This window comes from Clinocottus analis, unplaced genomic scaffold (assembly GCF_023055335.1).
Source record: "Clinocottus analis isolate CAN_PGR_092001 unplaced genomic scaffold, fCliAna1.0.p SCAF_34, whole genome shotgun sequence".
Taxonomy (NCBI): domain Eukaryota; kingdom Metazoa; phylum Chordata; class Actinopteri; order Perciformes; family Cottidae; genus Clinocottus; species Clinocottus analis.
The window spans coordinates 215,001-229,259 of record NW_027176087.1 but is presented as its reverse complement, the minus strand read 5'-3'; the positions used below and the strand labels follow the sequence as shown (position 1 = coordinate 229,259).

General features: G+C 46.3%; 1 protein-coding gene and 1 non-coding gene across 2 annotated transcripts; both read right to left on the bottom strand.

Moving 5' to 3' along the window:
- Positions 1-5,689: 5,689 nt before the first annotated feature.
- LOC137799024 (uncharacterized) lies at positions 5,690-6,757 on the bottom strand. Its single transcript, XM_068596096.1, has one exon. It carries the CDS (start codon positions 6,755-6,757, stop codon positions 5,690-5,692), a length of 1,068 nt encoding a protein of 355 aa, XP_068452197.1.
- Positions 6,758-13,024: 6,267 nt separating this feature from the next.
- Positions 13,025-13,097, bottom strand: trnak-cuu (transfer RNA lysine (anticodon CUU)). The gene has a single exon. It is a non-coding gene; the product is annotated as a tRNA-Lys (tRNA).
- Between the last annotated feature and the right edge of the window lie 1,162 nt (positions 13,098-14,259).

Sequence of the window (14,259 nt, the reverse complement as noted above, 5' to 3'; positions counted from 1 at the left end):
GCTCCAGTAATATGTAGAGGAGATAGAGCGCTCCAGTAACATGTAGAGCAGGCAGAGCGCTCCAGTAACATGTAGAGGAGACAGAGCGCTCCAGTAACATGTCGAGAAGGCAGAGCGCTCCAGTAACATGTAGAGCAGCCAGAGCGGTCCAGTAACATGTAGAGGAGGCAGAGCGCTCCAGTAACATGTAGAGCAGCCAGAGTGCTCCAGTAACATGTAGAGGAGGCAGAGCGCTCCAGTAACATGTAGAGCAGGCAGAGCGCTCCAGTAACATGTAGAGGAGACAGAGCGCTCCAGTAACGTGTCAAGAAGGCAGAGCGCTCCAGTAACATGTAGAGCAGCCAGAGTGCTCCAGTAACATGTAGAGGAGGCAGAGCGCTCCAGTAACATGTAGAGCAGCCAGAGTGCTCCAGTAACATGTAGAGCAGCCAGAGTGCTCCAGTAACATGTAGAGCAGCCAGAGTGCTCCAGTAACATGTAGAGCAGGCAGAGCGCTCCAGTAACATGTAGAGGAGGCAGAGCGCTCCAGTAACATGTAGAGGAGACAGAGCGCTCCAGTAACATGTAGAGGAGGCAGAGCGCTCCAGCAACATGTAGAGCAGCCAGAGCGCTCCAGTAACATGTAGAGGAGGCAGAGCGCTCCAGTAACATGTAGAGCAGCCAGAGCTTCAGAGGCCTGAAGCTGTGCGCTGACAGAAGGTTTAACCGGTTGGTGAAGAAGAGCCAAGTTGTTCAGTCATTGTGATCATGATGTCTCATTCTTTTCTTCTTCTCTTGTTTTGTGAAACTCAATATTGTAATGTGTGTTGCTTTATTTGGTTGCGTTCCAGAGCGTTACAGAGGGTTCATGCGTCCGTGCTGGCCACAGAACTCAGTATCTCAGGAGGAAATCTTTTTGGCAGAGACTTGGACTCAAGTATCAACTGATGAAGGCTTTGGCTAAGCGTATGAATTCATATGCTTATTAGGACAATTTCACACAATTGTGCAGTAGAATAAAATGATAAAGTGAGGACATTTTGGACATGGGTGTAAACTGCAACTCCCTTTTGCTGGGCGTAACCATTCTTTTGCGTACTACACTCATTTATTCCCTGGAGTATTCAGAGGAACTGCTTCTTGCATCTGTTTCCTGTGATGTGCACGCGCTGGCTTCTTTCACAATGTTAGATCTGATGGATGTAATCACGTTGGGAGGGAGTCAAACTTTCTTTCCCACCAGCAGCCGGTCGTTGTGCAACTCCTTTTGGCAGAGCTCCGCCTTCTTGATTGGCCTGTGATGGCAGCTGACCTGAGAACAACCCCCGTAAATATTTAAAAGAATGCTGAGAGCAAGAAGAGAGCTGGCACACACACACAGACACACACACACACACACACACACACACACACACACACACACACACACACACACACACAGACACACACACACACACACACACACACACACACACACACACACACACACAGACACACACACGCACACACACACACACACACACACACACACACAGACACACACACACACACACACACACACACACACACAGACACACACACACACACACACACACACAGACACACACACGCACACACAGACACACACAGTTGTTATTCACGAGCACGGACCCCTGAATCTGGCTCACTGCAGCTTGATAAATCACTGTTTAGATTGACCCGGTGGGCTCCATACATCCAGATGTCTCTCTGGACTGGCTCCCAGTCCCAGCTCCATCTGGTCCACCCATCAGAAGTATGTCTCGTCCTCCCATGTAAGTCACGCACACAGTTTGGTTTAGTGTCAACACTAGTGGAAGATCCTCCCGGCCTCCACTCCAAGCAGTGAGACCCGTCAACAACAGGAAGCTGAAGCTGCAGCTCCGAGCTGAGAACCCGACTGCCCACAAGCTCTAAAAGTTATCATGATGACGTTTACGTCCACCAAACGTTCTCGTTTTGGTACTTGATCCATAACAGACCATGTCTGACTGAGCTGTTTACATTGCTAATCTTCCATCGCAACTAAAAACACAACCACTCCGACTCCACTGCAGTGAAGAAGCAGCTCTTAAACGTCTCTGACTGACAGAACTTTGTACTTTGACTTTAGTGAAGAAATCCTGCTTGTTGTTCTGAGAACTTATTGTAAGTCTCTCTGGATAAAAGCCACGCCCGCCCCACACACACACACACACACACACACACACACACACACACACACCAGCAGTCTTACAGAAGATGCAAAGCTTGTCTGACCTGTTGTCCTTTTTGTAATAAAACATATTTATTTTTGCGAGAAACGAGTCGCCGCCAAAAACCTGCAGCACTTCAGATCAGACTGCAGAGGGTGAGAGGGGGGGGGGGGTCTGAGGGTGTGTGTGTGTGCGTCTGAGGGTGTGTGTGTGTGTGTGAGGGTGTGTGTGTCTGAGGGTGTGTGTATGTGTGAGGTTGTGTGTGTCTGAGGGTGTGTGTGTGTCTGAGGGTGTGTGTGTGTGCGTCTGAGGGTGTGTGTGTGTGAGAGGTTGTGTGTGTCTGAGGGTGTGTATGTGTGTGTTTGAGGGTGTGTGTGGGTCTGAGGGTGTGTGTGTGTGTGTGTGTGTGTGTGTGTATATGTGTGTGTAAAGCATTTTGATAATTTTACCAGAGCTTTGTGGTCCCGCCCACACAGATCCAAGATGGCAGCATGTCTTTTGCCTCTGTCAGGTTTCTGTCTGTTTTAATGTTTTTTAGTGGATTTTAGGATTTTCACCAAATGTTCTTTTTGTGCTGATGAATGAGCAGCTCTCAGCTCTCAAAGGTCTGTGGATTGTGCATGTTTGCGTCTGCTTTGGAAGGCTGCTCTGCGTTGTAAGCCCTGGCCTGTTCCTTCTGCTTGTGGACTGGGTTGCTCGCCGTCGCCGTTTCCCGTTCTGAGCCTCTTGTAACTGTGAGGTGAGCTTGACTTTCTGCTGGTGCTGCTGTGGTTGGGCTTGAGATTGGTGCTAACGGCAGCATACAGCAGCTTCTTGCGCACTGCCACGAGATCCACTTCATCCATTGTGCACTGCTTTTCAGGCCTGTGCCACTCGCCCTGCTCTGCAGCCTGAGGCCTGTTCATCCAGCGAGCCTTCACCAAGTAGCAGAAGCAGCTAGCCACGAGGCCAGCCACCACTGGGAAGCAGCCAGGTACCACCAGGCAGCCAGCCACCCACCTCACCAACACCAGCGAGTTAGAAGCAGCTAGCCACTCGGCCAGACCCAGGAGCAGCCTTCCTCCATCAGGAAGCAACCAGCTATCACCAGGGAGCGGCAAGCAGCTGTGGAAGATGGCTGGAGGAGCAAGAAAGAAGCAGAGCAAGAACAACAAGAGTGATGAACAAGCCAGTGACGACGGGGGAGAGGCCATAGAAAGCTGATCTACCAAATGCTGACACAGCAGAAAGCCATAGAAAGACTATGTTTGTTTGGGTGATTCTGGACTCCACCAGCGAGCGTCTTGACTCTGTGAACAGGAATGTACCCATGACACCCAGCGAGAAGATGAGATTAAAGCCAATGTATCCAAAGTCTCAGGTGACCACAACACCATTAAATAGGGTATGTGCGCCCTTTGTGACAGTTCTGTTACGTTGGAAAACAAGGCTGACTATCTTGAAAATTTGTCAGAAGAAATAATTTGATTATTGAAGGGATTAAGGGATCAGCACGGGAGAGCTGGGCTGATACTGAAGGCAAGGCAAGTTTATTATACTGCACATTTCAGCAAGGAGGTGATTCAAAGTGCTTCACATTAAACCATTAAAAGCAGATTTAAAAACAGTGAAGAAAACATTAAAACAGTCAAGAAAAAAACAAATAAAATGAATAAAAGTTGCAGTGCAGTTCAAGAAATAAAATGTAGTAGTGAGCTGCAGCATTGAGTCTGGTTCCATTAAAGGCAGCAAAGAGAAAAGACTTCCAACTGGATTCAAAGGAGCTGAGGGTCTCTGAGGGTCTCTGAGGGTCTCTGAGGGTTTCTAAGGGTCTCTGAGGGTCTCTGAGGGTCTCAGCAGACCTGCAGCTTTCAGGGACCTTGTTCCATAAATGTGGAGCAGAAAAGCTGAACGCTGCCTCTCCATGTTTAGTTCTGACTCTTGGAACAGAAAGTAGACCAGAACCAGAGGACCTGAGGGGTCTGATGGTTCATCAGGTAGACCAGACCCAGACTGGATGGTTCATCAGGTAGACCAGACCCAGACTGGATGCTTCATGAGGTAGACCAGACCCAGACTGGATGGTTCATCAGGTAGACCAGACCCAGACTGGATGGTTCATGAGGTAGACCAGACCCAGACCGGATGGTTCATGAGGTAGACCAGACCCAGACTGGATGGTTCATGAGGTAGACCAGACCCAGACTGGATGGTTCATGAGGTAGACCAGACCCAGACTGGATGGTTCATCAGGTAGACCAGAACCAGACTGGATGGTTCATGAGGTCGCAGCAGGTCACAAACATACTTAGGCCCTAAACCATTCAGCGCTTCATAAACCAGCAGCAGGATGTTGAATCAATTCTTTGTTGGACAGGAAGCCAGAGCAAAGACCTCAAACTGGAGTGATGTGATCCACGTTCCTGGTCTTAGTGAGAACTCGAGTGAGAACTGCAGCGTTCTGATTGACTTTTTACAGAGGCCTGTGAACACACCGTTACAGTAGTCCAGTCTACTGAAGATAAATGACCTGTGAACACACCGTTACAGTAGTCCAGTCTACTGAAGATAAATGACCTGTGAACACACCGTTACAGTAGTCTACTGAAGATAAATGACCTGTGAACACACCGTTACAGTAGTCTACTGAAGATAAATGACCTGTGAACACACCGTTACAGTAGTCTACTGAAGATAAATGACCTGTGAACACACCGTTACAGTAGTCTACTGAAGATAAATGACCTGTGAACACACCGTTACAGTAGTCTACTGAAGATAAATGACCTGTGAACACACCGTTACAGTAGTCTACTGAAGATAAATGACCTGTGAACACACCGTTACAGTAGTCTACTGAAGATAAATGACCTGTGAACACACCGTTACAGTAGTCTACTGAAGATAAATGACCTGTGAACACACCGTTACAGTAGTCTACTGAAGATAAATGACCTGTGAACACACCGTTACAGTAGTCTACTGAAGATAAATGACCTGTGAACACACCGTTACAGTAGTCCAGTCTACTGAAGATAAATGACCTGTGAACACACCGTTACAGTAGTCTACTGAAGATAAATGACCTGTGAACACACCGTTACAGTAGTCTACTGAAGATAAATGACCTGTGAACACACCGTTATGTGATATGAATGCAATGTAAAGAGCAGAGTGGGTGTATTCACGGTGTTGTTTTAGTAAAACTACTCACACATGGATGTCATGTCATGTTGTGCCACACTGGATTCATATGTTTTTTGTGGCTTGATTCATTTTGTCTTTCATTTCTATTGCATGGACTCCGTGTTTTTGGTGGATATGTGGAACCTGAAACCAAACAAACCAGCTGGAGACGTCATGCTGGTGTCTTTGGTCCCGTTGTGTACACGAGAAACTTTGACTCGCGTCCTTCTTTTCACTGTCGTCGATCACAAGCAACAGCTTACAGCATGTTTATGCGTTCATTTCAATTTCACACAACTTAATATGTCTGAACAGCCAAATTCACACTTGCCTTAGCCTGTATCTGAGGACTCCTCTGAGGACCCTTCTGAGAACTCTTCTGAGGACTCTTCTGAGGACTCTACTGAGGACTCTTCTGAGGACTCCTCTGAGAACTCTTCTGAGGACTCCTCTGAGGACTCTTCTGAGGACTCCTCTGAGAACTCTTCTGAGGACTCTACTGAGGACTCTTCTGAGGACTCTTTTGAGGACTCTTCTGAGGACTTTACTAAGAACTCTTCTGAGGATTCTTCTGAGGACTCTTCTGAGGACTTTACTAAGAACTCTTCTGAGGATTCTTCTGAGGACTCTTCTGAGGACTTTACTAAGAACTCTTCTGAGGATTCTTCTGAGGACTCTTCTGAGGACTCTTCTGAGGACTCTTCTGAGGACTTTACTAAGAACTCTTCTGAGGATTCTTCTGAGGACTCTTCTGAGGACCCTTCTGAGGACTTTACTAAGAACTCTTCTGAGGACTCTTCTGAGGACTCTTTCGAGGACTCTTCTGAGGACTCTTCTGAGGACTCTTTTGAGGACTCTTCTGAGGACTCTACTGAGGACTCTTCTGAGGACTCTTCTGAGGACTCCTCTGAGGACTCTTCTGAGGACTCCTCTGAGGACTCTACTGAGGACTCTTCTGAGGACTCTTTTGAGGACTCTTCTAAAGACTCCTCTGAGGACTCCTCTGAGGACTCTTCTGAGGACTCTACTGAGGACTCTTCTGAGGACTCTACTGAGGACTCCTCTGAGGACTCCTCTGAGGACTCCTCTGAGGACTCTTCTGAGGACTCTACTGAGGACTCTACTGAGGACTCCTCTGAGGACTCTTTTGAGGACTCTTCTGAGGACTCTTCTGAGGACTCTTTTGAGGACCCTTCTGAGGACTCTACTGAGGACTCTACTGAGGACTCTACTGAGGACTCTTCTGAGGACTCTACTGAGGACTCTTTTGAGGACTCTTCTGAGGACTCTTCTGAGGACTCCTCTGAGGACTCTTCTGAGGACTCTACTGAGGACTCTACTGAGGACTCTTCTGAGGACTCTTCTGAGGACCCTCCCACAGGACGACCTCTACAAGCCATCTGAAACACGGAGAAAGAACGTTTATACGTTCTTTCTCCGTGTAAACATTCAGCACCATGACCGCTGATTGAACTGTTGGAAAAGATAAGAAAAGATGTGATTAATGAACACATACACACACAGTCATTAATCTTAAGAATGTACTCTAACTCCCTCCTGATTTGATAAATACATCTCACCTCCCATCCTCCTTCAGGAAGTAATAATTATATTTAAAGAAAAAAAGTTGTGATATTTTGACAAAAAATACCTATCTACAACTTTTCAATTTAGATTCCTTCAAAAACCAATTGTTGGTGAGCTGCATTACATTTTTCCTTATGGAAGACATGGAGTTCAGACAGGAAGAGCCGTCACTACGGGTCCTTTAATCTCCTTTAAGCAGTTTAATCTGAGAATGGGGAAACCAGTGAGTCATCTTGAATCAACATTCCCTGGTGAATTTCAGTCCAATGTATATAGTTGTGTAAATAAAACTCTGGGTCTGAGCTCCGTGCAATGGAGCTGCCTCTTCCATAACGAGACTCCTTCTGGTGTGATGGGGGTTGTGATGACGTCGAAATGTATGAATTACGTCCTGCCTTGTGTCCACGGTGGAAAGAACAGGAGAGAACAAAGACACTGCAGCAGACAGTATGAAGCCAAGTCCTTTTACAGCGCAGGCTGCAGCGTCTCCTCTTCCTCCTCTTCCCCCTCTTTCTCCTCTTTCTCCTCTCGCCTTTTGTCATTCCAAGCTCCATGAGAATGTTTACATTTCAGATCATTTCCATCTACGGGCCCATTTTGGGAAGGGGAAAAAAGTCCTACAGCAAGTTTCAGATTTTAGTAGAAGTGGTTAAAGGCATGATGACTATACACTGTCCTATTGTGACCAGAAGAGGGCGCTGCTCTCACACAGAGCCTTGGATTAGAGTCTCTAAAGTAAAGCCAACTGTGAGATATATATATATATGTATATATACATATATATATATATATATATATATATATATATATATATATATATATATATATATATATATGTATATATACATATATATATATATATATACATATATATATGTGTATATATACACACATAAATATATTTATGTGTATATATATACACATAAATATATGTATATATACATATATTTATGTCTATATATATGTGTATATATACATATATATATATATATATATATATTATATATATGCATATATATATATATATATATATATATATATATATATATATATATATATATATATATATATATATATACATATATATATACAACAATGAAAATAACGTTGTAACGTGCAAAAAATAACTAATATTTAGTTACTACTAAATAGCTCATTGTGGAAACGATAAGCTAATATTTTGTGACAGAACAGAATGAGTGCAGATGTGTGAGCATCAGGTTGCATCAGCATTAGTGGCTGCACTGAGCTGTATTTGTAGAGGAAAGCAGCAGCTTTCCTCTACTAATAAGAACTGGGTTGGAGATTTGATACGGCCGCTCTCAGTTCATGCTCCATGTTCATCTGAGATCTGTTTTCTGTTGCGAGAGACGGAACAGCATAAAAACTTCTGGAGATTGACTTTTGGCAAAACGCCAATAATCGGCGAGTCGCGCATGCGCAAGTTTAATCTGTTAACGGTGAAACTAAACATTTACCCGACAGTACAGGCAATTCTCCATATACTTATTAATGACTTAGTTTCATGTCCGTGTAGTTTGTACTTTGTAATGTGTGAAGCCAGCAGCTCATTGTTGGTACAAGACACGAGCACTTTGGTTCGTTTCACTTTCAGTTCAGAGAGCATCTTTCAGAGAGCTGCTCCGGTGCTCCTTGCAGGAGAGCTACTGATGCCATCTTCAACCTGGGAGCGTTTAAAACGCAGATACAACTCAGTTGTCTACTTTTCACGCGACATATTTTTCGACGCTCTCTGTCCGCTGCTGTGCGTGTGCTCAGTGCTCACCTGTATGCGCACAAGCGTCTGTGTGCATGAGGGCAGAACTCACGCGACCACGTAGAGACACAAATGACAAGCTGTGTGTAGATCCGATCAATAAAATATGTCTGTTTAGTTTGTTTAATAACAGATAAAATAACAGATAATAACAGATCTGTTCTACAGGAAAGAAAACCATAAATGACATTTTGTGATATAGCGCTATAGAGAAAATTAGAGGGGGGCGGGGTTTTTCTTCAGGGGGGCGCCCCGCCCCACTACTATAATGGAAGGGGAAACACTGCTGCTGGACCCCTGCAGTTTGCTTACCCAGCAAACAGGTCGGTGGACGATGCAATCAATATGGGACTGCATCACATGCTGCAACACCTCGACTCCCCAGGGACATACGCAAGGGTTCTGTTTGTGGACTCAGCTCTGCATTCAACACCATCATCCCGGAGGCACCGCAACACAAACTCTCCCAGCTCACCGTACCAGCCCCCACCTGTCAGCGGGCAACACACTTCCTGACAGACAGGAAGCAGCAGGTGAAGCTGGGAAAATCACATCCAGCACCCGGACCATCAGCACTGGCGCCCCACAGGGATGTGTCCTCTCCCCACTGCTCTTCTCCCTCTACACCAACGACTGCACCTCTGGGGACCCGACTGTTGAACTCCTGAAGTTAAATACACAACGGTCATCGGCCTCGTCAGGAACGGTGACGAGTCTGCGTACAGACGGGAGGTTGAACAGCTGGTCCTCTGGTGGTCAGAACCACCTGGAGCTGAACAAGTCCAAGACTGTGGAGATGAGAGTGGACTTCAGGAGGAGCCCCCCCCTCACCATACACAACAGCACTGTGTCTGCGGTGGAGACCTTCAGGTTTCTGGGATCCACAATCTCCCGGGACCTGAAGTGGGCCTCCAACATGAACTCCATCTGCAAGAAGGCCCTGCAGAGGCTGTACTTCCTGATCCAGCTCAGGAAATACAACCTGCCTCAGGAGCTGCTCATCCTGTTCTCCATCATCCAGTCTGTCCTCTGCTCTTCATCACCGTCTGGTTTAGATCAGTCACTTCCACCTGCACTACCTGCACTTTCTGGACCACTGTTGACTGTTTTATGTTTCTTAATGTCTTATTTTTCTGGTCTCTCTTTATATTCATCTTTTATATCTAGCTTGAAAAGAAGTACGAAGCGCAGAATCCAGCATCAACTTCCATGTATGAGTGAATGTACATGGCCATTAAAGCTGATTTTGATTCTCTGTCCAGGTTTGCTTTATCTGCTTCTTTCTGGACTACCAGCCCCTGACCTCCAGAGGTGGCTATGTGTACCCAGCCTGGGCCTCCGCTGTGGGCTGGGCCATGGCCATGTCCCCTGGGCTGGCAGTACCCATCTGGGCTGTGGGCAAAGTCTGCACCTACACATCCTGCGTCATGTGATTTGTAACACAGCTTGTACGTTTGTTTGTTTCATTGTCACAATATATGTATAGATTTACATTAATGTATCATCAATCATTTTAGTTTCCAATTGTTTTTTCCCTCTCCTGAACAGCGACTGTTGGTCCTGTGGCATCCGTTGGTCCCAAGACCAAACAGTACAATAGAAATGGCACCAAAGTCAGTCCTTTTCTCTCACAAGTCCTTGAGCCAGTAATGAATATACTTCTGGATTACTGTATGTTAAATGCCTCTTGATGGTTGTCCATTTGTATTTGCTCCGTATTGTTTCATGGTCGAGATTTGTCTCCTTTTTGGTTTTAGGTCTTTGCTCAAAATTTTGTAAATACAGAATTTCTCAAACTCCAATGGAGAGAATGAATAATGAATGTGTTACTAAAAGAGGGCAGTGTTCAGCTATATTACTCGCTCCATGCTGAACATACTAAGGAGGGGCTTGAAGAAGCTGAAGCCACTGAGATAAAAAAAAAAGGAGAAAAGTATGCTAAACCTATGACATGGTATTTCACATGAGGTTCAGACAGAATGACCATGTGCCGCAGACGGGAAAAGAAATGTATTGACCTGAGAAATAATAGCAAAAAATAAAATGGCATAACTCAAATAAAACCAGGACTCGCATGGTGAGCTTGGTGTGACTGAATGAAAATGACTATTTTGTATTAAATTTGAACCGATCCTGAAAAGACAAATCTTTTTACAAATGAAGTCCTTGTTGTTGTTCACACCAACTATCATCATATATGTTGACAAGATGCTGACTCAGTATTCCAATCAAATATAGAGAGTTTCATCTGTGATCGTCTTTACTCTGGTAGAAAACTCCAGCGATCAGTCCATCAGCTGCAGCGTCCAATCAAATGCCTGATGAACAATGAGGGGGCGTGTCGAGCGTTAAAACACTTCCTGGATCTGGTGCAGCCTCGTTATAGGCTCCTCAGAGACTCTTCTCACTCCTCAGAGACCTCTCTCACTCCTCAGACCTCTCTCACTCCTCAGAGACTCTTCTCACTCCTCAGAGACCTCTCTCACTCCTCAGACCTCTCTCACTCCTCAGACCTCTCTCACTCCTCAGACCTCTCTCACTCCTCAGAGACTCTTCTCACTCCTCAGAGACCTCTCTCACTCCTCAGAGACCTCTCTCACTCCTCAGAGACTCTTCTTACTCCTCAGAGACCTCTCTCACTCCTCAGACCTCTCTCACTCCTCAGACCTCTCTCACTCCTCAGACCTCTCTCACTCCTCAGACCTCTCTCACTCCTCAGAGACCTCTCTCACTCCTCAGACCTCTCTCACTCCTCAGAGAGCTCTCTCACTCCTCAGACCTCTCTCACTCCTCAGACCTCTCTCAGACCTCTCTCACTCCTCAGAGCTCTCTCACTCCTCAGACCTCTCTCACTCCTCAGAGACCTCTCTCACTCCTCAGAGAGCTCTCTCACTCCTCAGACCTCTCTCACTCCTCAGACCTCTCTCAGAGCTCTCTCACTCCTCAGACCTCTCTCACTCCTCAGAGACCTCTCTCACTCCTCAGAGAGCTCTCTCACTCCTCAGACCTCTCTCACTCCTCAGACCTCTCTCAGAGCTCTCTCACTCCTCAGACCTCTCTCACTCTCCAGAGCAGGAATAGGAGCCTTGTGACAGCCGTCAGTAAGGAGGAGCAGAACAACCTCTGGTTTGAGGAGCCCATGAGTCTGGAGATGGGAACTCGCTCTGTGACTCCATCACAGAGATTGCACCCCTCCCTCCAATTGTCAGAAGTTTGTCATTGGCTTGGACTGCTGGGCTTCTATGCAGCACCCAATGACAGGCTCCCTGCATGTGGAACATACAGGAAACCTGCCAATAGCCGCTGTGCAGCACCCAATGACAGGCTCCCTGCATGTGGAACATACAGGAAACCTGCCGAGAGCCGCTGTGCAGCACCCAATGACAGGCTCCCTGCATGTGGAACATACAGGAAACCTGCCGAGAGCCGCTGTGCAGCACCCAATGACAGGCTCCCTGCATGTGGAACATACAGGAAACCTGCCAATAGCCGCTGTGCAGCACCCAATGACAGGCTCCCTGCATGTGGAACATACAGGAAACCTGCCGAGAGCCGCTGTGCAGCACCCAATGACAGGCTCCCTGCATGTGGAACATACAGGAAACCTGCCAATAGCCGCTGTGCAGCACCCAATGACAGGTTCCCTGCATGTGGAACATACAGGAAACCTGTCGAGAGCCGCTGTGCAGCACCCAATGACAGGCTCCCTGCATGTGGAACATACAGGAAACCTGTCGAGAGCCGCTGTGCAGCACCCAATGACAGGCTCCCTGCATGTGGAACATACAGGAAACCTGTCAAGAGCCGCTGTGCAGCACCCAATGACAGGCTCCCTGCATGTGGAACATACAGGAAACCTGTCGAGAGCCGCTGTGCAGCACCCAATGACAGGCTCCCTGCATGTGGAACACACCTGGCAACTAACGGTTCTGATTCTGACAGGAGAGCAGGAACTTTGTTAAGTAGCAGCAAGTGATCTACAAGTTGAAGAACTGTCCACTGTTCAAAAGTTCAACCTTGAATGATCAGATCTAGGGTCAGACGCTAGGCTTTATTCGGCCAGACAAGTCAGACAACTTGTATTCTATTCCTGTATGACGTTAGTGTGTCCGTGTAACCTACTTGAGGAGCAATGGCCGCTGCTCAAGGTCTACAATAAGATATAGGAAGTCATAAAAGCTATATTCATTATATTCATATGTCTGAGTTGTGGAACGTCCAGCAGAACAATCTACCAAAGTGCTTCATTACTTCTGTGTTCATTCCCTCCATAGCTCTTTTCTTTTCTCTGTCAAAATACTGTCGCCCAACGTGGGGCTCGAACCCACGACCCTGAGATTAAGAGTCTCATGCTCTACCGACTGAGCTAGCCGGGCAGTGAGCAGTGCCCTCTGGTGGTGTTGTTATATTCATGCAGAACTACTCCACACTGCAGTCCAGTTTCTGTTGATTCTGGTGGCCATCCGGAGCTAAAGGAAGATATACTACTAATGAGATATATTGAACTATCTGCTCTGGTTTGCAACCTTTATTCCATTCTTGTTTCTACAGATGTTTCAGGCACAAAAGTATCACTGTTGAAATATAGGGCAATTGTATTACAAAAATACAGAAAAAGTATATAAATCCTTCCATTCATGCATCCGTCTATCTATGTACTGTACTGGAATTTCTGGGTTCCGGAATTTCTTTGTTTTCGAATGTCAGGGTTCTGTTCCGGAATGTCAGGGTTCCTGGATCCACAATAGCAGGGTTCCAGGAACTTGTGAAACGAGGAGCAAGCGATTTACAAGTTAAAGAGTTGTACCTGATAGCCAGTGATCATAACTACAACGTACTGACCCGTTTCTCCAAAGCTGAAGGTCTTTGTAAACATCATGTGACCCCATCAAGTTGTAAATGTAATTAGATACACAGTTTGCAATAATTGCTTGTATGCATGCTTGACAACGTTGCGGTATGCTCCTAATGAGACGAGGGATGGTGTCTTGTGGGACGTCCTCCCAGATCGGTCTCCGGGCATCAGTGAGCTCCTGTAAAGTCTGAGGAACAACCTGGCGGCTTCTGATGGACCCAAACATCATGTCCCAGAGGTGTTCTATTGGGTTGAGGTCAGGTGATTGTCAGGGCCATTCAAGTGCATCAATGCCTTCATCCTTCCTTCATCCACATGGGGGTCACACAAGATATTGAGAAGCATTTTGAGTTGCAGAAAATAATTTTTGATTTTCAGGGTGTCTATGAAATCAAGCCCTCTGTAGGCTGAAACTTGCATTTCCATCAAAAGATGTGGCATCCTTTCATTCCTAAGACATTAACTATCCATGTCAGTATAGATGTCCAACATATTTTTATCACATCGAGATTTGATGGTTTTTTCAAAGTCCAGCTTCATTTTTTTGAGCAGTGTGTATTTAGCCAATCCCTCCATATCTCAATCCGTCTGTTCATCTATTGGTCAAAAGACTGAAGGCCTACATGGGGCTCAGACCCCCGACCCTGAGACTGGGAGTACCATGCGCTACCCACTGAGCTAGC